General features: G+C 53.7%; 3 protein-coding genes across 7 annotated transcripts; 2 read left to right on the top strand and 1 right to left on the bottom strand.

Annotated features, from left to right (window-relative positions):
* The first annotated feature begins 29 nt into the window (after positions 1–29).
* On the top strand, positions 30–6,319 carry SRPRA (SRP receptor subunit alpha). The gene is made up of 14 exons (XM_082296887.1): positions 30–191; positions 946–1,029; positions 1,835–1,998; positions 2,094–2,254; positions 2,376–2,529; positions 2,982–3,132; positions 3,293–3,399; positions 3,586–3,704; positions 3,984–4,070; positions 4,159–4,331; positions 4,422–4,635; positions 4,712–4,875; positions 4,998–5,096; positions 5,316–6,319. The coding sequence occupies exons 1-14, from the start codon at positions 72–74 to the stop codon at positions 5,442–5,444; spliced, it is 1,926 nt and encodes a 641-aa protein (XP_082153013.1). The 5' UTR covers positions 30–71; the 3' UTR covers positions 5,445–6,319.
* A 114-nt stretch (positions 6,320–6,433) lies between these two features.
* Positions 6,434–16,859, bottom strand: FAM118B (family with sequence similarity 118 member B). The gene is made up of 9 exons (XM_082296897.1): positions 16,790–16,859; positions 16,383–16,414; positions 12,576–12,653; positions 10,354–10,606; positions 9,329–9,556; positions 8,046–8,174; positions 7,479–7,764; positions 6,950–7,009; positions 6,434–6,861 (listed from the first exon to the last, which is right to left on the bottom strand). The coding sequence occupies exons 3-9, from the start codon at positions 12,644–12,646 to the stop codon at positions 6,848–6,850; spliced, it is 1,041 nt and encodes a 346-aa protein (XP_082153023.1). The 5' UTR covers positions 12,647–12,653; positions 16,383–16,414; positions 16,790–16,859; the 3' UTR covers positions 6,434–6,847.
* Positions 16,860–17,023: 164 nt separating this feature from the next.
* Positions 17,024–21,448, top strand: TIRAP (TIR domain containing adaptor protein). 5 transcript variants are annotated; one of them, XM_082296903.1, is made up of 7 exons: positions 17,052–17,161; positions 18,942–19,006; positions 19,153–19,236; positions 19,680–19,780; positions 19,970–20,024; positions 20,279–20,887; positions 21,037–21,448. In XM_082296903.1, the coding sequence occupies exons 5-7, from the start codon at positions 20,018–20,020 to the stop codon at positions 21,078–21,080; spliced, it is 660 nt and encodes a 219-aa protein (XP_082153029.1). In that variant the 5' UTR covers positions 17,052–17,161; positions 18,942–19,006; positions 19,153–19,236; positions 19,680–19,780; positions 19,970–20,017; the 3' UTR covers positions 21,081–21,448. The 5 variants fall into 5 exon arrangements, with proteins under 5 accessions (XP_082153030.1, XP_082153026.1, XP_082153029.1 ...); XM_082296902.1 differs by having other exon boundaries at positions 17,128–17,161; positions 18,770–19,006; XM_082296904.1 differs by lacking the exon at positions 18,942–19,006 and having other exon boundaries at positions 17,024–17,161; positions 19,680–19,747.
* Positions 21,449–21,468: the final 20 nt, after the last annotated feature.

The raw sequence follows: 21,468 nt of genomic DNA, 5'->3' as shown, positions 1-21,468 counted from the left end.
GGGGGCGGAACTTCCGGCGGAAGCGCGGGGCAGAGCGACGTGTGCGCCCCGCCGGGCCCGGCGCCGCCGCCATGCTCGACTTCTTCACCATCTTCAGCAAGGGCGGCCTCGTCCTCTGGTGCTTCCAGGGCGTGCGCGGGCCCGCCGCCACCGCCCCCGTCAACGCCCTCATCCGCTCCGTCCTCCTGCAGGTCGGGTGGGACCGGGGGGCGGAGGGTTGGGTAGGGGTCACATACCTGGTGAGGGGGGAGCGGGCGAGCCCACCTGCCGTGAGGGGGGGAACCATCTGCCTGGGGAGGGAGAATCGGTGAGACTAGGGGCATGGCGGGGGAGGTGGGGATGGGAGCACCTACTTGGGATGGGAGATCAGGCGGGCCCACGTAGCTGGCGGGGGAACGGGGACTGGGACCGCCTGCCTGGGGAGGGGGGAAACAGGGCACGAGCACCCCTCTGGGGGAATGGTATCGCCCCGGTGAGGGGGGAGGTGGATGGGAGGCCCTGCGTGAGGAGGGGGCACACGTGAGTGGGACCATTACCTGGGGACCGGGGGCGGAGGGTGCACAGAGGTGCGAGCACCTGCTGGGGGTACACAGAGGCAGGAGCAGCTCTGGGGGTGGGGACGGGTGTGGGGTCACCCGTTTGGGGCTATGGATGGGACCGTCACCCTGGGGAGCAGAGAGACTTGGGTGGGACCACCTGCCTGGGATGGGGGGGGGGGGAGGAAGAAAGGTGGCACTACCTACCTGGGACGGGGGACGGGGGGGCATGACCAGCTCGGGGGTGGGGGGGATCACCCAGCTGGGGGAGGACGGGTGGGAGCACCTGCCCAGAGGGTGTGGGGTCATGTGTAAGGGATGCCGGACCACTTTGGGAAAGGGGGGTGACAGGGATGAGGAGGTGATGGGTGGTGCTGGCACCCCCATTCTGACGGCTCCTCTCCCCCAGGAGAGAGGTGGCAACAACTCCTTCACCCATGAAGCCCTCACGCTTAAGTACAAACTGGATAACCAGTTTGAGCTGGTGTTTGTGGTAAGTGACCCCCTCTAGGCACCCCTGGTATGGCAGGAGGGTCCCTCTAGCCCCCCATGTGCCCCCAAACCCGAAGGAAGGGGATTGTCCCAGAAAAGAGGGGGAATGGTTCCCGGTGTGCTGAGGTTTGAGCAAACAGCTGTTTGCACTGCGTAGGGCTGGACCTCAGCTCCCAGACTGGTTTGGCTCCCCAGTCTTGGGATTTTGGGGGGGTGAGGGGGTGTGATGAGGGTTTCAGGGGCATGCTGAGCAGTGACCCCAGTGTAGCCAGGCTTCCCCCAGGAGGGGGACATGGGTGTCTATCAGCTGAATGCTGCTGCAGTAGCAGCTTATTTTAATCATCTGCAACAGGATTAAAACTAATCAAACCTCAAATAGAAACTGCAGCCTTGTAAAACTTCAGTTTGGCCAGATCTATTGAAAAAAAGCCAGAAATGTGTCATTCCCTTCACTTTAAGGAGCATTTACCGCTCTCCTTTTCAGTCTGCTGGCACCTTATCTCCATAAATCCATTACAACCTTCCCTGTTGACCCACAGATAAGCTAAAGGTTTTCTGCCCTTGCCCTACGTGTCCTTGTTGCCATGAGACAGCCTGTGTGCGTTGGGGTCACCTGTGGAAGCAAAGCTCTGGGCTGTTTTAACTTTTTGGGGGCATTTTAAAAACCTGGGAAGTTGGAGCAGAAAGTGCAGGCTGAAGCTCACCCACATTAAAGAACTCTGAATTAAATAAAGAGGTTTTTTTGCTTCCTTGCTGCTGTGGAAGGAGCTGGAAGTGCAGTGTCTGTTGGCCGTGCTCCTTGGCAGGTGGGCTTCCAGAAGATCCTGACTCTAACCTACGTGGACAAGTTGATAGACGACGTCCATAAGGAGTTCCGAGACAAATACCGCAACGAGTTCCAGCAGAAGGGCGCCCTGGGCCTCCTAAATGGCACCTTTGATTTTAAAGATGACTTCATGCGCCTCCTCCGGTAGAGAGCTTGGGTTTTGTCTTAAATTTCTGTTTTGAGCAGAGGTGGGAGGGGGGAAGAGCTGAAATCCAGGCTAATGGGTCACCTCCCCGCAGGGATGCAGAGGAAAGCAGCAAAGTCCGAGCTCCCACGGTAATGAAGACGTTTGAGCAGTCTCTGAAATCCCAGAAGACTGTCAAGTGTATGATTGAAACCCGAGGGGAGAAACCAAAGGAGAAGGTCAAAAACAAGAAGAACAAAGGTTCCAAAAAGGATGGTGAGTTGATGGGGAAGATAAGTGGGAGGGAAATAAATATTCCAGAGCAATGTGTTGCAGCCTGTGCTTTCCCAATCCGCTTGGAGCTGGTCTGAGCTTATGTTGGGGTTCTTCCTGTCAGGAACTGAAGCTGTGGCAGCGCCCAGTAAAGCATCTGCGGGTGACAAGCAGCTCTCGGCAGCAGGGGACAAGGAGGAACTGACCAAGGATGAAATCCTGCAGAAGAACCGGGAGGAATTCTTCAGGAGACACATGAAAGCTGGGGAGAAGTCCAGGTGGGTGATGAAATCACAGTCAATCTGCCTGTGGTTCCAGCTAGGCCATGGCAGAATCTCTCCTCCTTTTGGTGACCCCTGGAAGCTAGACCTTACGCTCCTGGACCTTATTTCCCTTTTCTTTATTTCCCTGCTTGCTAAAAAGACTGGGAGAAGATACCTGGGGGTCCTGGAGGGGTAATAGAACCTGATTCCCTTTGCTGGGAGATCCAGAAACCCTGGGAGAGGTCCAGACCTGTCATTAGTGAGCAGACAGCAGCTGCCCATCCATGCCTGGCTTGAGGGGAGGTGGTGCCATACAGGGCTAAAGTTCAGATGAATAAACTCTGGAGATCAGATCAGTCAATTTCTGCCTTTTTGGGTAATCCAGGCTTTTATTTTTCCCATCTCCTAAGGAGGCGATGGCTGCTGCTTCCCTGCACTGAACACGTTTCTGGTCTTTGTTCCACCAGATCTCCAAAGCCCGACGCACAGAAGGAGAAGGGGAAGAAGCCCCGGGTGTGGGATCTGGGGAACTCTAATGCCAAAGTACTCGATTACAGTAATTCTGCTACCAACGGCAGCGCGGAGGCTTGTCCCGTGGAGGAGTTTGACCCCGACATGGTAAGGAAAATTCAGGTGGCCCCGTTTGCTGTCTTGCATTCTCTGGGATCAGCTGGGCATTATGAACCCAGTCTCCGTGCCTGGATGAGAATGGATCGTGAAGAAACATGAAACAGGCATCGTAGCACCCAGCCCATAAAGCTGCTTCTTCCCCTCGCAGGCCCTGGGGGACAAAAATCGGGAGCCCGGCCGCCTTTATGACCTGGAGTATGAGAGCGATGATGAAGCTGAAGAGGAGAAAGTTGTCCAGAACCCTTCGAAACCCAGGTAGAGGCTCCCACAGCCCCTGCTTGTCACATGGTTCTTGATTTCTCTCCTTAACTCCTGTTCCAGTCTAACCAGTAATGCAGGATGGACAAACTGGTGTGTTTGTCCACTCAGGGCAGGCCCTTCTGCATCCGACCTTTGCAATTCACTCTCAAGCCTCAGTGTAACTCTTCTGCTTCTCCACAGTGTGAAGAAGGGTGGCCTGGGGGGCATGTTTGGCATGCTGAAGGGCCTGGTGGGTTCCAAGAGCTTGACAAGAGAGGACATGGACCCCGTGCTGGAGAAGATGAAGGATCACTTGATTGGTACGTCTGGATCTGTGGTGTGAGGGATTAGTGGCGGTTCCCTGTGCTCTGCTGGGTGGGCCCCAGTGTGGGTAGTGCCTGTGGTTTGGGATGTTCCTGCCCACAGGAACTGTGGTGGGTTTCTGTCTAGCCCCTGGGGATCCCTGGACGGTGCAGCAAAAGGGATGTAGCAGTCGGGTCCGGTGGGGATCTTGCACACTGACTCCATCCTTCCCTTGACGCCGATGGGGGACGTGCGTAACCTTCTCAGCAGCACTGACTCCTTGCTCTTTCTCCAAGCTAAAAACGTGGCAGCTGAGATTGCAGTGCAGCTCTGTGAATCTGTGGCCAAGAAACTGGAAGGGAAGGTGATGGGAACGTTCACCAGTAAGTGTCCACGTGGCATCCTGTGTGTTTGGAGCTCGGGAGTATTCCCCACGTGTAACATGTCCTCTTTCCATCCCCTTCCTCCCAGCGGTAACCTCGACGGTGAAGCAGGCGCTGCAGGAGGCCCTGGTGCAGATCCTGCAGCCCCAGCGCCGTGTGGACGTCCTCCGCGATGTCATGGATGCCCAGCGCCATCGCCGGCCCTACGTTGTAACCTTTTGTGGCGTCAACGGTGTCGGGAAGTCCACCAACCTGGCCAAGGTAGGACAGGATCCTGGATCACAGGATCAGGGTGGTGGGGTCAGGCTGTGCAGCTCCTAAGGGGCTTTTTTGATCTGTTACCCCCTGCAGATCTCGTTCTGGCTCATCGAGAACGGCTTCAGCGTCCTCATCGCCGCGTGTGACACGTTCCGTGCGGGAGCGGTGGAGCAGCTGCGCACCCACACCCGCCGCCTCAACGCGCTGCACCCTCCGGAGAGCCACGGCGGGCGCACCATGGTGCAGCTCTACGAGAAGGGCTACGGCAAGGACGCTGCGGGCATCGCCATGGAGGCCATCTCCTACGGTATGTGCAGAGCCGGGGGCGGGCGTGGCTGTCCTGGGCGAGTGCCGTCCTTCACGCTGCCTCCCTGCCGCCCCAGCTCGGAACCAGGGCTTTGACGTGGTGCTGGTGGACACGGCGGGCCGCATGCAGGACAACGCGCCCCTGATGACCGCTCTGGCCAAACTCATCGCTGTCAACGCTCCCGACCTGGTCCTGTTCGTTGGGGAAGCACTGGTGGGAAATGAGGCTGTGGATCAGCTGGTGAGTGTGGAGGCTTCGTTCCTGAGAGATGGAGCGGGAAAGAACCCGTTTGTAGGTTTCACCAGAGAATTGGATGGTGGCAGCACCACCAGTGCATTTCTTGGATCTTTTTTCTCCCTCAGGTCAAGTTCAACAAGGCCCTGGCTGATCACTCCATGGCCCAGACACCGCGGCTCATTGATGGCATCGTCCTCACCAAGTTCGATACCATCGATGACAAGGTAAGGAGGCTGCTGAGGTGACTCTGCACGGAGCTTCCTGATGGTGACTGGAGGGGAGAGACGGGAATTGTCAAACACAGGGCACTCCTGCACTTTCCTCTTGTGGTTAAACCATTGAGCCCAAATTTAGCAGTCTGGTTTCCACACGTGGGGGATGAATGAACGATGAGCTCCCTGAGGGGGAGCACTGGATGTAACAGTGCTGCTTGTTCCCGGCAGGTGGGAGCCGCCATCTCTATGACCTACATCACGAGCAAGCCCATCGTTTTCGTTGGTACTGGACAAACCTACTGTGATCTGCGAAGCCTTAACGCCAAGGCCGTGGTCGCAGCGCTCATGAAGGCCTAAACACCAAATCGCTGTGTGCAGATGTCCCAGAAGAACATGCTTTACCCTGTCACCGACTAGTCTTTCCCGTGTAGTGCAGAACAGAATGGAGGAATAGCAGTATGAGGAGTACTTTTTTTGGATAAACCCCCTTTTATCCACAAAAAGCCCTTCCCTGGATTCCTCCAGTCTGTGTCCAGTGACGCAGGCTCCCTTGCGGGGAGGCCGAATCCAGAGCTTTGTATTGTTCGTGCTGCACGGGGGGTGGGCGGTGCCAGGATCTGCTGTGCTTTTTGGTGGGTTTGAAGGCTTTTTTTTGAGCTGCTTTTGATTTTTAGACCAGCTTAGAGAGGAGGCAGGAGGGACTTGGGCTTAGGGGCAGTGTTAGATCTGGCTGTTAATGGTGCTGCTCCTGGCAGCTCCACTGAAGCTGATAAACCAAAAAAAGGTGACGGCCTGTGCTGGGCTGGAGGGGACATGCTGAATTGCCTTAAAGTCCCCCATATCTGTCCTCACTCGGACTCTGGAGCAGGGTCCCCAGACACCACATATTTGGGCAGGAGCTGGAGAGCTGTGGCAGCCGGGTCCAGAGGAGGAAGGCAGCATGCCTACCTGGCTCCTGCCTGCTGGTCTTGGCATTATTTGCTAGTAAAAAGGAAAAAAAAAAAACCAAACCACATTAATACTGGAAGAGAATGGTGGCTGCTTGCTGCTTTCCTGCACCCTTTCTCCCCCCTCCGAGTGCCTCTTGATCCCGGTCAGAAGTGCTACACTGAATAATACAAACCTCTCTGACGATGTCTTGTAGCTCTGTATCGCAGATGTGCTATAGTGCAATAAATTGAATGCTGTCTGCTAAGAGACATAATTTATATAAAATAAACTTCATAATTTGTTCTCTGTGTATAAATAACTTGCCTCCAGTCAGGACCTGTTTCCTACTGGGTTTGGGAGAGATGAACTCCTGCCAGTGTGGGGTGTGAGAGGGCCTGTAAATGATAACAGCAGCCAGAAGTTCAGTGAGCAGGCCTTTAATACAACTTCAACATACAAAATACTGTACAGTAAAAAGACAGGACTAGAAAACTAGAGCTTCCAGTAAAAAAAAAAAAAAAAAAAGCTCAAGTTTCATTTTTTAATTGAAATACAGAATATAAAAGCACTAGGTCTGAAGTTAGAGGAGGCTGCAGCTCCCGTGGGGACACTGCGCTCCGCAGGCACATGCAGCCCCAGTAAAACCACAATGCAATGTTAGACCAGGTGTTCATCCGTGGAGGCTCTGTCCTGGCCTCTTCCCTGCCGAAAGGGTCCTGGCTCGGTGCTGGACAGCAGTGGGACAGTGATGGGCTCCGGCCTCCCTGAGGGCTGCTGGCCTGGCTTGGGCCTGCCCCTGCCATGGCTCAGGGCCTGGGCAGGGCTGAGGCTCAGGGGCTGCATCCTGCGTGGAAGCAAAGGCTGAAAACCTGCCTGGGACTCCAAGGAGCTGCACAGGGTGAAGCCTCTCGGCTCCAGAGAGCCTTCCTTACCTTTTACCTCAGCATGGGCAGCAGCAGAGCCGTTCAGCTGCTGCCCCTCCTTGGGCATACCTGGGGCAGAGCAGAGACCAGTGTCAGGTGGAGAGCCAGCTGCCCATGTGATGGTTTCACACAGGCTTTCCCAGCTGGACTAAGCCTCAGAATACCTGCCAGCAAGGCTCTGGACAGTGAACCCAATTTTCCCCCATTTTTATGATTTATTAGTGATACCTCTTGTATAAAAGCATTGGCTCAGGCTGACCAGCATGAAGGTCAGCGAGACTAAAATGCCCCTTCACTAGAAAGGGAACAAACAGCTGCAGCTGCACATAAAAAAAAAAAAGCTTGCAGGCGTGGGAAACAGCCCAGCTGCTTAAACTGCTGGAGCACACAGCGATTTCAGAGAAGCAACCCTCAAATCCAGCTTTTCTTAAAAAAAAAAGGTTTGAGGAATTTTTATAGAGTGTGGAGAACAGGGGCTACTAACCCTGTCTACTCTCCGTGGTGGCAGCCAAGTGTCCCCCAGCCCCCGGCCCCGTACCTGTGCGGCCCCGCATGGCAATCTCGCTCGTCAGCCGCTCGAAGTACTCGGGCAAGTCGGCGTATTCGTCTCCGTAGGAAATCACTTTGATCCCTTTGTCCAGCATGTTCTCACGGAGCTTCTTGAACTCATCCACATCTCCCCTCCGCACCAGCATGAAGTGCTCCAGGTCTGACTTGTGCTTGACAGCCTCTAAAAACAGGGCCTGAAACGTGGTGTCATCAACTGTCCAACCACAGCCCAAGAAGAGGAAGGACTTATTTTCATACAGCTTCTGAATCTCTCGCTTTAAGAAAGGGAAAGATGTTCTTGGTCAAGGTGATCTTCATCCTCACAGGAGACAGCGCTTGCCCTATCCCTTCCGAGGCTCTGCAGCAATGCCATCCTTCAGCAAGTGTGGGAGGTGTTCTGGCACCGTAGCAGGCTAAGGAACTCACCCCTCCTATTTCCCATAACCAATTTATTCTCCCCCACCCTCTGTGAAGCTCAGTCTAAACTCAATGTATGCCCAGCTGACCCAAGTGGGAGCTGTAGCTACCCCAGGCCTGGGCCCCCAGCGTGGCTCACCATGACCTCGGTGTTGCGCAGCACGTTCTGGTAGCCGGCCGGGTGCAGCACGATGCCGCTGGGGTTGGTGTAGACGCCGTGGATGTGCAGGACACTGAGCTTCCTCTTCTCTTGTGCCCACTCCAGCACCTACACAACACAAACCCGCAGCAGCGTCGGTCAGTGCATCACAATGGCTATCACAGCACTGCTAAAGGTAATGTTTTGGGGAAGAACTCCAAAGAGGCTGCTTCTTCCTCATATTCTCTCCATCAGCCTCTACACCACGGCCTGCAGCCACAGCCTGTGCTGCTCGTTTGGGTCAACGCTTCAGCTGACTGCTGAATGTGATGAGAATGAATCAATATGCCAGATTTACCAGAAGAAGGGGAAAAAACTACAAATCCTACATCAGCATGTTTCTCAAGCCTACCAAGTTTTATTTTGTCATGCCTATTAGCTCTGAGGGAGTCACCAGCTGAGCTGACCTCCATTTCAGACAGCTGCTTCCAAGGCTCTCGGTTTACTCCTGCAGACCTCAGCTCGTTTAAGCTTGCAATAATTAGAATGCTTATTTGTAACACTGTAAGTACTTCCAGCCATGTAGATTAAGAGGTCACGCAGGAAACATGAAGCACAGAAATGAGAATGAAAAGAGACCAAGGACTGCACAGGACACACACATTGTGTTTAACATGCAAACAGAAGGATGAAATGCTCCCCACCAGTAAAACCCACGATGGAGAGATCAGATGGGCAGGTGCAAAGAGCTCAGGGTTTCACAGCCTGACTGGGGCAGGAGGAGGGATGTTTGCATGAAGAGAGTAACTCCGAGAGTGCAGCAGCAGGAGCCACTCCAGCCATTGCACGAAGAGGACACGAGGCAAGAGGGGAGCCTCAAAGGCTGCAGGCCTGAACACCCATCACAAAAAGCATTTTGCAGCACCCTATAAAAATAGAAAGTTCAGCTTTGCATTTTGCATGAACTTTCCCATATTGGTTAGAAACATCAGCCTGAGCCTTATGGGGAAGCAAGGCCAAGCCAGAAGTTTCAAGGACAGAGATCAAAGGAATAGCAGGCTTAAGGACTCCTCCTGAGCACTGGATGGCAGCCAGCAAACCAGCGTTCCAGAAAGGAGCATTCCTCCTCATTCCTCTGCTAGCTGCCCTGAACAGTCAGAGCCTCTGCTTGGAGCTTGTCTGCCACCAGTTAAACCACGACAATCAGTCCAGTGCCCTCAGGCAGCACGAGAGCACATCCTGCACCACCACAGTTCCTGACAAAAGAAATAATCATCCTTTACCTTCTTTTCATCAGTCAGGTCAAGAGACTCAAGGTGCTTCCCCTGGTGTGCTGCGTACAGCTCCAGCAGGTTATCGAAGTTTGTGGTTAACACAAGGGCCCCGTTTTCCATCAAGTGAAGCACAGACTGAAGCAGCTGCTTCCCAGAATCTTCCATTTTGGATTCCAGGTCATCAAACACCTCGTATAAACAGTCCTTGAAAAAGGTTGAGCGAACGTTGCTTGTGCGCTGAGAAGGGGAGACAGATCGAGATCAGAGCCCGGCCCCTTAACGCTGCCCCATGCCAAATGACTCCATGAAAAACTACCCATGTTTCCCCAACACCCTGCAAAGCTCTGGGTCCTTGCAGGGCAAACACAGAGCTCCACCAAGCTGGGTGCTCTCCCTCAGCATAGTCATAGGATCGCAGAATCCCAGACTGGTTTGGGTTGGGAAGAACCTTAAAGCCCACTCTGTGCCATCTCATCCCACTCTGTGCCATGGGCAGGGACACCTTTCACTATCCCAGGTTGCTCCAAACCCCTCCAGCCTGGCCTGGAACACTCCCAGGGATGAGGCATCCACAGCTTCTCTGGGCAATCTCACCACCTTCACAGGGAACAATTCCTTCCCAATATCTCATCTAGCCCTGCCCCCTGTCAGTGTGAAGCCATTCCCCCTTGTCCTGTCACTCCAGGCCCTTCCCCATAGTCTCTCTCCATCCTTCTTGTCAGCTCCCTTCAGGTACTGGAAGGCCACAACTAGGTCACCCCTGAAGCTCTTTTCTCCAGGTTTAACAATCCCAATTCTCTCAGCCTTTCCTCATAGGAAGGTGTCCCATCCCTCTGATCATCTTGGTCCAAGTGAAACACCCAAAACCCATGTCCACAGCAGGGTTATGTCTCAGGCACTTGGCACAGTAACTGTACTTGTGGTTCCTCGTACATAGAGGAATTGTTGGGATGGGGGCACTGTTGCTGGAGAACCAAATCTGGCTCTTTCCAAAAGCCAAATCCTGCACTCAGGGCAGGTACAAGCACACTGACCGGAGACAGCTTCTGGATAAGGTCGTGGGCAACATGAACCAGGTTCTTGTCTTCATGAAGACACTTCTGGAACCGTTTGCTCTCTTCATCTTCCAGGAGATCAAAGTCAATAGCAGCATCCAGGAGGGCCTGAATCAGCCCCTTCCAAGACTTCAGTGCTGGGACCTGGGGAGCAACTGCAGCACTAATTCCTGTTCCAATCACCAAAACAAGTTCCCGAGGCTTCTTGGTTTTGAGGCTTGGCAACAGCTTCCTGCAAGAGGAGAAAGGAGCACAGCTGGTACCACCATGAGTGGAAGGGTGTCTGGGGTGGTGGGACATGCAGACCGAGGGAGAGGGAGGTACCCCGTGCCTAAATTTTGCATCAAATATCCACTGGGGCTCTCTGATAAATGGAGCATGAGAGAAGCAGCTTGGTATCCTTAAAAGACAGCAGGGAGCTGCACAGATCAGCAGCACAAATGCTCCCAACACAAGGTCCATAATTACAACATTTTTGGGAATCGAATCTGTTACCATGATGGTTACTGGGGAAGTCAGTGATACCCTGGGGTGCTTCTGAAGCAAAGCTAATCCACTAAAATTCTGGAGTAAGGGAAGTCTATTAATAAAAGTTACCTGGAAGGCTGGAGGGCATGGGAAAAGTGTGGTGAGCACTAGAGAATGAGACACACACATGCTCTATGTCCTGAGACAAAACGTGTGTTGGATCCCATGCAGGTCAGAAATACAACCTGGTTTAAACAAGGTGCAGAACAGGGGCCTGGAGACAACAGCTCCATTTATCCCAGCACAGAGGAAAGCAAGGGAAGGTTTCCTCCTAGCTCTGCCCTGGAGGGGTCCAGCCCCAGTTTGCTGAGGAAGCCCCTCAGCTGTACCAGCAATCCCTTCCCTGTGATGCCTGCAATGTCAGCTCCAGGCCAATCTTTTGGAAGATCCCAGATGACACAGAGTCACATGAAAGGGCTGCAGGGCTGGATTCTCCTTATTCCTCCTCCCCTCTTCCACGTTTTCCTGACTTTATACCTGCACAGTGCTTTTAAACATGACCTTTATCACTTATCAAACACATATGCTGCTCCTTGCCTTGCCTTGCCTGGTGTCCAGCTGCTTTCTGCAGCAGGGACCCACTGCAGCTCCCCAGGACTGGAGCAGCAGCCTGGGGAAGCAGCTTGTATGGAAGAAATGGGCTTTATCAGCAAACACGTGATATTTAGTGAGAAGGGGAGAGGAAACCAACACCACACAGATGGAGCTGTGCCTTCCCTCAGCTCCTGCCTATGAAAACAGACTTGTTAACCCTTTCCTCGAGGAGGGCTGCACTGTTAGTGCTGATAAACAGGGTTTAATTTGAGGATTGCAAGCTTCACGTAAGGAATAAATTAAGTGCTCGTGCTAATGAGCTAGTGTAAAAACACTATTGCAAATCCAGGGACTGAAATCCAAAATGACAACTAATACCCAAGTCTTAATGTCCTGTGTGACATCTCTGAAAGAGGCATTCTGTTCCCTGCTGATAAACACACTTGTTTTTGCCCTGATATCCTGAGCAAGGAAAAAATCATCTCCCAGCCTCTTTTCTGCACATTCCAGGGTCACTGATCAACCTTGAGACCACACAGAACTATCCTGCAGCCCTCCAGAAAAGTCAAATTAGTGGGAGACAACTCCCCAGATGAATTAGCTGCTTGTTCACAAGAACTTTTGAGTCCACAGCAGCCACGGTACCAGTCTCGGATGGACAGAATTATCCACCAGTCAGGTCCCCACTCCCAGAGCTGTAAGACCACCTGTTTCTAAGCACAGGGAGCCTCAGAGTAAATTATTTAGCCTTCACATGCAGCTCAATCATATTAATTTGAGTAACTCCCTGTCCTCCTGGAAACCACCATCCAACTCAAGCGAAGAAGCACAACCAACATGTTCGACCTGACGCTGCAAGTGGACAGGACCATGGAGACAGGACAGTAAAATACAGCTTTGAGTGCAACCCCATCCCCTGGCTGAGGGTTAAAACTCCAAAAAAGTACACTCTGGGCGTGAAGGCCTTTGTTCCACTAACAGCAGCAAAGCCCAGGGCACGGCCAGAAGCCAGCGCGCGGCTCTCGGATCAGGAAGCGAAAGAGCTGCAGTCACCAAGGGTCACAATCCTTAGAGAACAATGCAAGGCAAAGGAAAAGGCTCTTGTTAGAAGCAATTCACTGGAGTATAACGAAATTTACCTGGGCTTTTTTGCAGGTGGCATTCCATCTTCCAATAACGTTTCCTTGTCCAGGCTCACCGTAGAAGCCATCCAGTTTCTATAGCAGACAAATCACCGCAAGCAAAGTCACTGCACATGGACAACACCACCTGGACAACGGGGTTTTGCAGAACCAGCTTTGCACAGGTGGATAAATCCCAGGTTTGTTATTATTCCAAGATCACCTTTGGGCTGAGAATTGCATGTTTTTGTCTCTGAACTTTGCCCCACAGTCTCATCCACTTCCTTAACCTCCTTTACCGTAAAATCCTGGGCTGTTTTGCCCAGGTGTGATTGCCTCAGCAAAACACACTTTGCCAGACCCTTTGTTTCACCTCAGCCGTTCATTTTCCCAGAGAGCCTGGATCTTGGAGCAGCACTCCCCCCTTCCTGACAAGGCCTGTCAGCAAACTTGCTGCTTGAGAAACAGTGGGAGGGAAGACAAAAAGATTTTTGTTGGCTCCAAAAATCCACGGAGAGCATTTCATTCCCTGGTGACGAGAGAAGGGTTTTTCAGCCCGCCATGCGTCTGCAAGCACTGGGAAACGACCTTAAAGCCCACGAAAAGGAAGTGCAGTCTGAGAACTCTTTCAACAGCCCGTGACATAAAACACAAAAGGTCTGCCAGCACGCAGTCCTCTCCCACTCTGCTTCTCCCAAATAAGTCTAAGAAAAGGGAATGAAAATGAACAGAACTGTTCACCCTCCTCTGCTTTTTTCTTGTCAATTGTAATGAAGAGTCCAGCAAAAACTCTGTTAGATACAGGGATTTTGGCCAGAGGAAATGCTGGGGAAGAGCTGCTGACCCAAAATCAGAGTTTTTGCAGGCTTTGCCATCTCAGGGAGATCTGAGGGAGATGCTGCTATTGCTCCCTGGCAGCAAAGCAGGTCACACAGGGCAGCGCTTTCCAGTTAGGACACCTAGGCTGTGCTGCAAGTGTTGGCATGGATTGTGTGAGAAATCAGCCAATATTCTAGGAAACCACCACCTTGCAATGCTGGATGATGAGAACAGGGCAAAGTGACACTGTCAGATGCTCAGATACACCGTGTGTGCAGCCTTTTCTTTCTGACCCCTTCAGAAAACTTTATACAATGGCATTATGGAATGGTTTGGCTTGGACTCGACCTTAAAGCTTGTGTCGTTCCAACCCCCTGCCATGGGCAGGGACACTTTCCACCACACCAGGCTGCTCAATAATAAATCATTGTAACAACAGTAAAACACCTCAGAGAGCTGGTTTTCAACACCTGCCTCCTGAAACATCACTGAACACAGTGCTCATCACTTCAAATAATCCCCTTTTTATCTTACTGGGCCTTACTGCAGGGCCCAGATTTTGGATAAAAGTGTGAAAGGCCCTTAGCATGTGAGGAATCTCCCAGTTTTCCCCCTCTGTGCATGTCAGGCAGGGCTCCTCCATCACACACCCTTGTGCACATTGTACCTACCCTGTGTTTTTCCAACCCACACTGAGCCTGGGAGCACTTCAACGCTGTTCTGACAATGAACCTCTGCAGCCTCATCACCCCTGAGCACCTGCAATCTGTCAGGCCTCATGGTGAACTATTTCGGGGGGTTAAATCTCCAAAGACCAAAGTAGTGACCCTCAGGAAGACAGGAGGACCTGCTGGACACAGGATCTGTCAGGTGGTACCATCAAATCCCCGCTGAGTGAATGCAGCCAAGCACGGTCAGGATAAAGAGGGGAAAAGCCCCTCCTTTTCCTTCCCAGGAAGGAAATCCTTCTCCTTTTGGATTAGCTGATTTTCCTGGAAGGACAGGCTGCTTCCACAAAGCCAGCCAGATTTCATTTAATGGTGCAAAGATGCTTTAGATGAGCCAGGCACTAACAATGGGTAACTGGAGCGTTTCAGAGGGAAGTTTGAGTCTGCCCTTGGCAGCACCAGAGCTACAGCCAAAGGTAAATCCTTCCTCATTTCCAAACTGGATATAATTTAAGTTTATATTATCTTTGGGTTGTGAATCATCAGCTGAGCCTCAAATATTGAGGCTGTTTGAAACTCCCACCTAGGCCTTCCCCTGTTTGCTTCCACTGCCCCATCTCGCTCACCCTGCACATTCCCACACTATTAACAGCAGGAATGGAGCCATCAAATCAATTTTAAGTGCCTCTAAACAACGTTTCAAAAGTAATTTAAACCTAGGAAGAAACACCTTTCAGAATTATAATCACCTGGTAAGATTGTCTGATATAATGACTTTCAACCTTCAGGTCTATTATTTAGTGCAGAGAGCCATAAAGGAACAAAAACCCCATTATAAATACAGCCTAGATCCAAAGAAGTTATTACTGGTCTTAAAAAGAATTCATGGGGATTCAGCCAAGAAATAGAAACCTCCAGTTTTTAGTCCTGGAGAGAAGTTCTGCTCCCCAGAGGGATGGATCGTGCTGGCACAGCTGAGGTAGCCAAAATTAAATGCAATTACCTCAGAGCATGACACTGCCACAGGGAAAAAACCACACCAGGTACTGCAGGTTCCCCCTGGCAACACAGGTGCCATGGAGGAGAGGCAGCCACAGGCACTTACAAGGTAAGAAGTGTCTCTCCAGCCTTCTTCAGACACTGGGAACTTGCCAGCTATTTGGACTACAGGGAGTTGAAGACTGTAAACACAACACTCCACGGATTCCTGCCTCAGCTGCCTCGTTCCCCTGTCCCAGCCTTGTCCCCATCACTTTTATCAGGGATACTAAGAGAGTCCCTGTGTGGGTTTGCTGCATTATCCTTTTCCCTCCCCACCACAGAAATCCCTTAATTTATCCTAAAGCCTTCCAGACTTCAGCTTTAAACCGGGCCCAAGTCACCAGCACTGGATAAACCCAACCACAGCAACTTCCTGTGTGACACAGACATATCCAGCTGCAGAAATGTTGGAAATATGAAGCTGTATCCCAGGCAAAAGCAAACACCTGAACACCACGTGTGTCATATGAGGGCCGAGGTTCACACAGGGTGTGTATTTACAAAAACCTCCCCATGGCTCTGCAAAACACAAGCACGCCACACAGTCAACACCAGAGCCCAACCTGCAGAGCCAAAACGGGGCATTAATGGAACAGCTCCTCCACCACCTCATGGAGAAGTCGCTGCTGACACCATCTCCATGCTCAGCACCCAACACACAACTAAAGCTACACCTGGATGTTTAAAATCAAAGCCAAGTGATCCAGCTCCACACTGCATTCCTCCAGCAGAGCCTCCACGAATTCCCAAAAGAAACAAGTACGAACCTACTGCTCATCCATTATTTTTAGCTTCTTTGAGTGCTGAGACTGCCACCAGCCAAGGGGTGTAATTCGCAGCTTCTTTTTCAATTCAGCGGCTCTAAGGTGCTGGGATAAGATCGTTTAAAAGCCATCGTGTTTCAGCTAAAAGTTGAGCTGTCCCTGGCCAATTCCCAAGCCTATCCCTCCATGTGGGAGCTGCAGTTGGGAGCTGAATCAAACCCATCCTAGAAACACACAGGCTCCAGGGACAATGGGACAGAGGACAAGCCCTACTCCTATCCAAGACACAAAACCACGGGATCCGACCTCCCTGGATGTGAGTCAAAACACACCAGAGGTTTTTATTCAACGCTGTGATTCTCCACGTGCTTCCCAATGGCTCCATGAAAAAGGAGAAAGAGTGACACAGCAAAGCCCGGCTGAGCTCTGTATCCCACAGACTCCCACGGAACCACGCTGGTTTTCCAGGACTGACCCTGGAAAGGGAAGCAGGGAGGGGGGGGTCACACCTTCGGGATTTCTCGAGCCCTTACCTGTCCTCTCCGTTGTGCCCTCCTCGCTAAACCTGCGGGAAAAGCAACACCACGAGGATTCAGCAGGCGGGGAGGACACCGAGGCTCCTTCCCAGGGGGAAACATCCATAAAAACGAGCTTTTATAGAGGGCGACGGCGCGGCGGGGGCGAACCACAGCCGGGCCGCCCGCTGCTCTCAGAGGCTTCCCGGCCCCTCTCCCGTCACCCCCGGCCCCGCCGCCTCATCCCCGGCCCCGCCGGTCTCCTTCGCTCCCCTCAGGCCGCTCCGTCCCCTCAGGGCGGAGGCCATAGGATCCCCCCCCCCATTATGGCGGCCGCCGTCGTTATGGCAACAGCTTCCCCCCCCCGCCGTCTCCATGGCAACCGCGCCCTGCCCGCCCCCCGCCCCCGCGCGCCCCGCACGCACCTGGCGCCGCGCGCGCGGCCCCATTGAGGAGACGCCGCCGCCGCGCCGCGCGCAGCCGCCTCGCGCCCGGCCACGTGACGAGTTGGCCCGGCCCCGCCCCGCCCTTCCATTGGCTCGCAGCGGAAGAGGCGGGGCCGGGCGTGGGAACGCAGCGGTGGTCTCGCGGGGCTTTGCGAGGCTATAAAAGGCGCGGGCGCATGCGTGGCGTAGTGGCGGGCTGGGGGGCGGCGCTGAGGGGGCTTTTGTGCCCGGGCTGCGGCTGCTCTGGGCCTGGCGGTGTCCCTGTGCCCCTCTACCCCTCAGGGGCCTCTCTGCCGCCAGCTGCCGCTGCCTGGGTTCGTGTATGTGCGACCGTGTCTCCAGCCCTGTGAGGTACAAACCGTGCCTGTGCCTGGACGGCCGCTCTGATGCCTTCAAGCATCCTGTGTGGCGGAATTTGGGTGTACTTAGAGCTTTCCAGGAGAAAAATTATTCTGTGTTTTCTGGGTAGCTGCGCGTTGTTTGTACTGACACCGTCATGAAACATTCGTGGTGTTTTTAGGGACAAAATTAGCCTTATTTTCTCACACGAGCCACCTTTGTTTGACCCTGCCTTGCAGCACCCAGTCTTCACCATTCCTGAATTCCACAGGCAATCCTATAAAGCACAGGCTCCTGGTGATGACCAGCCTGAAACTGCTGCTGCTGGTGGGCCAAGGCACGCTGTGAATAGAGCTGTACCTGCTTAATTACTTCTTTAATAATGATTCTGTTACTGCTGAGGTAGGGTGGAGGGCGATCTAGAGGGTGCTGCTTCTTGGTGTCTAGGATTTGTGAGTTCACCCTTGCTCAGCTCCCCACTCTGGGGCAGCTCTGGGGTGACTCACCCTCCTCTGGGTCCCGCCCGAGGGCGGGGAGTTGGTTTTTGGGGTGGTGGCAGCAGTGCCGGGGCGGGGAATAATGCGAAATGGGTCCCAGTGGGATGAGCGGTGCTGGGCCCCATGACTAGTGGTAGCCTGTGGGTCCTTGTGGGGCTCAGCACCACTCGGCCTTGGGCTTTTTCCTTTGGGATTTGGCCACCAAGGGGCCAACTGGTGTCCCCTGCTTGGTGGAGAGAAAGGCAGCCGAGGTGGTGACAGGCGGTGGGGAGGAGCACAGTGTCTCTCAGCGAATTCATTGCATTTTTGGGCACAGGCTGCCCAGGTTCCTCTGGTTCTCAGCGCTGTGTTTGAGGATGGGCTGGTTGCTCCTGCACCCCCAAGGTGCCTTCCAGGGCTGATAGATGGACTGGCTGAGGAAGTGCTTGAGGATGGGGAGGTGTTTATGGCAAGGGGTCAAAGCCATCAGCGAGCCTCCCCCATTTCACGTGGTTTTGTGCTGCTGTGCCCTGGTCTGTTGTTTTGCTGAAGGTGGTAGGTGAGTAGACATGGAAATACCTTGTGGAAGCCACAGCCAGGTGCTGGCATGGAGGGAACACTCAGTGTCCAGCCAGAGCTCTTCAAAGACCTGTGGGACACAGTGGTGGTGTGGGTTGGGGTCCCCAAAAGCCTGACAGGTGCTGGTGGGTGTTGGGGGATCTCCTGACCTTCAGCCCTCCTTCCCAGGAGACTTGAAGGTCCTTGGGGGTGAGGAAACAAACAGCAGTGTGCTGAGCAAGGAGGTGGAGTCAGCCCTGGGGCACAGCTGGGTCATGGTGGCATTGATGAAGGAGTGTCTTGAGTGGCCCTGGCATGGGGTGTTGAGGTTAAATGGGGTGGGGGGACATTTTTGGGGGTCAGAGGACATGGGACTTTTCCCTGATGGAAATTAGGCATCGGAAGGGTTGAGGATGATGAGGAGATGAAGGCAGTGCCAGTTGCTGGCCACTGCCAGCAGCACCAGAGGAATGAGACCTGGGAAAGGAGAAATACAGGAGGGATTTGGGGGTGAAAATATGATGTGCTTGGTAAATGTAACTCATAAAATAAGCGTGAGTGGCAAACGTGGACCTGTCTGTATTAGTTAGGAAACCAGGGAAGGAAACAGATCCGGGTGCTGGTGAGGGCTGGGCACTGACACCCGGGCAGTGACGGCGTGTGGCGGATGTGGGAGGGAGGCCCTTGGGAGGACTTGGCTTCCCCTCCCTGCAGTCCTGGCCCCTTTACCCTGCCTGTGCTTTCACATTTCCTGGCAGAGGCTGGAGCTGCTGGCAGCTGGGGGCACCTGGGTGTGTTCAGGGAGCTGTACCTGGGGAAGCAGGTGGGTGCCCCGTCCTCATTTCCACGCCAGGGCAGCTTCACTGGGAATCACTCCTGGATGTGGAAGCTGCCCGGATGGATCAGCCTCACCATTCACTGCAGATCCCATTAGACTCCAGAGTGAACACACTGTCCTTTCCCACCTAGGTAATCCCAGAAGATCTTTCTTTGCCAAACCCAGGGGCTGATGCATCCCATTCCCTGCTCCGGAGCCAGACTCCTGCATTCCAGGTAAGCATCTCCCAAACTTTGTCCACACTCATTGTTCCAGTCACACTTGAGCTTTTGGCCGACGTCGGGCACTATGGTTTCCGTGGGCGTGCCGGGGTTTTGCTGGCATTTCCTGCAGTCCTGTGCTGTTTTTGAAGTAGGGGAAAGGCTTCAGCATGACTTGGGTGGCTTCATTTCGGAAGGGGTGATGCTAGCAGTGGAAAACAGCAGCTGTTTCCCATGCTGCTGCTCCTGGGTGTCTGCAGGAAGTGTCTGGGTGCCCTAAACCATGCTGGGAGCACAGTGCTGAGGCATGGGATTGTGTGAGCTGGCAGGGAACAGACAGGAATGCCAGGGCATGCAGCACCAAGGATTCACAGCTCATCACCTGTGCTGCCTTTGGTTTGCCAGCACCCAGTCCATCCCTGGTGATCCCAGCTGATTCCCACTTCTCCTCTCCGCAGGATCCTTTCCCCACTGATGGGAATGAGGGTTTCTCCTCCCCATTATCTCTCGGCCTTGCTTGCTGCAGGTGTGTATCTCCAGTGGAGAGAGCCAGTAACAGGTAAATGTCTCTTCCCACCACATTTTGGGAAGGCAGATGCGGAAAACTCTGCTGGGGGTGATTTTGGGGCTGTAAGAGAGCACCCCAGAGGTGCAGATCTGTGGAATAGACCACGCTGAGCTCCTGGGGCTGAGACCTGCCATGAAGTTCTTGCTTTCAGTTTTTTTTATCCCTCTTTTCTGCTCTCAGGAGAGGTGTCCCGGGGGCAGTCGGTGGCTGAGCAGTGTGCTGCCCACTATGGCTGGTGAGTCCTCTCCCTCATGGCATCCCCTCCCCAACAGAACATGAGGGTGCCCATGAGCTGCTCCTCACGATGCCACAGCATTCGGCTTTTGGTGGCACCTCAGGTTTTAGGGACCCAGGGTGGTTTTGGGGGTCAAGGTGACATCCCACCCACTCCTTTCCATCTGGGGGCATCCTGCTGATTGAATGATGCTGTGCTTGGGAAGTCCAGGGGGTGCTGAACCCCCCAAAACTCACTGTGGCCTCACTCTGCAGGTTGGTTTAGGCGGCTCCTGCACAAGCCCAAGCCCAGCTCAGTGGAAAGCCTCAAGTCCAGCCACTCTGCTTCATCCTCACCTTCCTCCTCCTCCTCCTCATCCTCTGCCAAGAGCTCCAGCTCTTCCAGCATGAGCTTGCCCACCAGCTCCATCTCCCTGTCGCCTGTGTCAGCACCAGACATCAGTGCCTCGGACAGCCCCCGGTGGGACAAGAGCTATGACGTCTGCATCTGCCACAGTGAGGGGGACGTGGAGCTGGTGGAGGAGCTGGTGTCCTACCTGGAGGGCCAACCTGAGAGCTTCCGTTGCTTCCTGCAGCTGCGCGATGCGGTGGCGGGCAGCGCGATGGTGACAGAGCTGTGTGACGCCGTGCAGAACAGCCACTGCTGGGTCATGCTCATAACCCCCGGCTTCCTGCAGGACCCCTGGTGCAGGTACCAGATGCACCAGGCCTTGGCTGAGGCTCCGATGGCCAACGGACGCACCATCCCAGTGCTGAAGGACGTGGATCGCAAGGATTATCCGAGGGAACTGCGGAACATCTACTACATCTACATGGCGCTGAAGGAGAAAAGCTTCAGGCAGATCAGAGACACTGTCATGCGCTGTGAGTATCCTGTGGGATGCTGGTGAACTGTCACTCTCTTGGGGTGAGGACCATGGGAAGGCACCAGATTCCATACATTTACTTCAACAGTTGATTTAAATTGGTTGATTAAATTGGTTGCTAATGGAGCTCATCTGCTGTCTCTGCAGACCTCCAGGATCTGTGCCGGAGCTCCACAAAAAGGATGGAGTAGTGCTGGGAGCAGGCAGATGCATCCCCGTGGGCATCATGCAGCTGTCGCCTTTGGATCTGGGTGTTGGCACGTCCCATTGGACCTCGAGGTCAAATCTGAGCTGCTCAGACCAGACCTGGGAGCCAAGGATGGGGAGTTCCCCACTTCCATGAGGGACAGCGGACCAGAGCCCACCATGTCCCAGTGGCCAAAATCTCCTCAGCAGGGATAGGGACATCCATCACACAAACACTAAGGTCTGACATCGGGTGGGTCTCGGGGTCACCAGAGCTCCTTACTGTGCTGGCGTTCTCTGTCCTGAGGGCTCTGGGATCCCCACTAAGCTGACAAGGTGCCTGCTGGGCTGTGGGCAGGACAAGACGAGGCAGGCAATGACTTTTCATGGAAT

This window comes from Coloeus monedula (assembly GCF_965178545.1).
Source record: "Coloeus monedula genome assembly, chromosome: 25".
Taxonomy (NCBI): Eukaryota; Metazoa; Chordata; class Aves; order Passeriformes; family Corvidae; genus Coloeus; species Coloeus monedula.
This window is presented reverse-complemented; position numbering and strand designations above follow the sequence as displayed.

Bases quoted from the DNA above. Each gene is read 5' to 3' on its own strand.
- SRPRA (XM_082296887.1), top strand. From the start codon at position 72: ATGCTCGACTTCTTCACCATCTTCAGCAAGGGCGGCCTCGTCCTCTGG. The intron at 2,530-2,981 runs GTGGGTGATGAA...TTGTTCCACCAG, and splicing joins AAAGCTGGGGAGAAGTCCAG to ATCTCCAAAGCCCGACGCAC. The intron at 5,097-5,315 runs GTAAGGAGGCTG...TGTTCCCGGCAG, and splicing joins TCGATACCATCGATGACAAG to GTGGGAGCCGCCATCTCTAT.
- FAM118B (XM_082296897.1), bottom strand. From the start codon at position 12,646: ATGGCTTCTACGGTGAGCCTGGACAAGGAAACGTTATTGGAAGATGGA. The intron at 10,607-12,575 runs GTAAATTTCGTT...CTCCTCTTGCAG, and splicing joins CCACCTGCAAAAAAGCCCAG to GAAGCTGTTGCCAAGCCTCA. The intron at 7,765-8,045 runs GTGAGCCACGCT...CCTTTCTTAAAG, and splicing joins TGCGCAACACCGAGGTCATG to CGAGAGATTCAGAAGCTGTA.
- TIRAP (XM_082296904.1), top strand. The intron at 20,888-21,036 runs GTGAGTATCCTG...CTGTCTCTGCAG, and splicing joins CAGAGACACTGTCATGCGCT to ACCTCCAGGATCTGTGCCGG.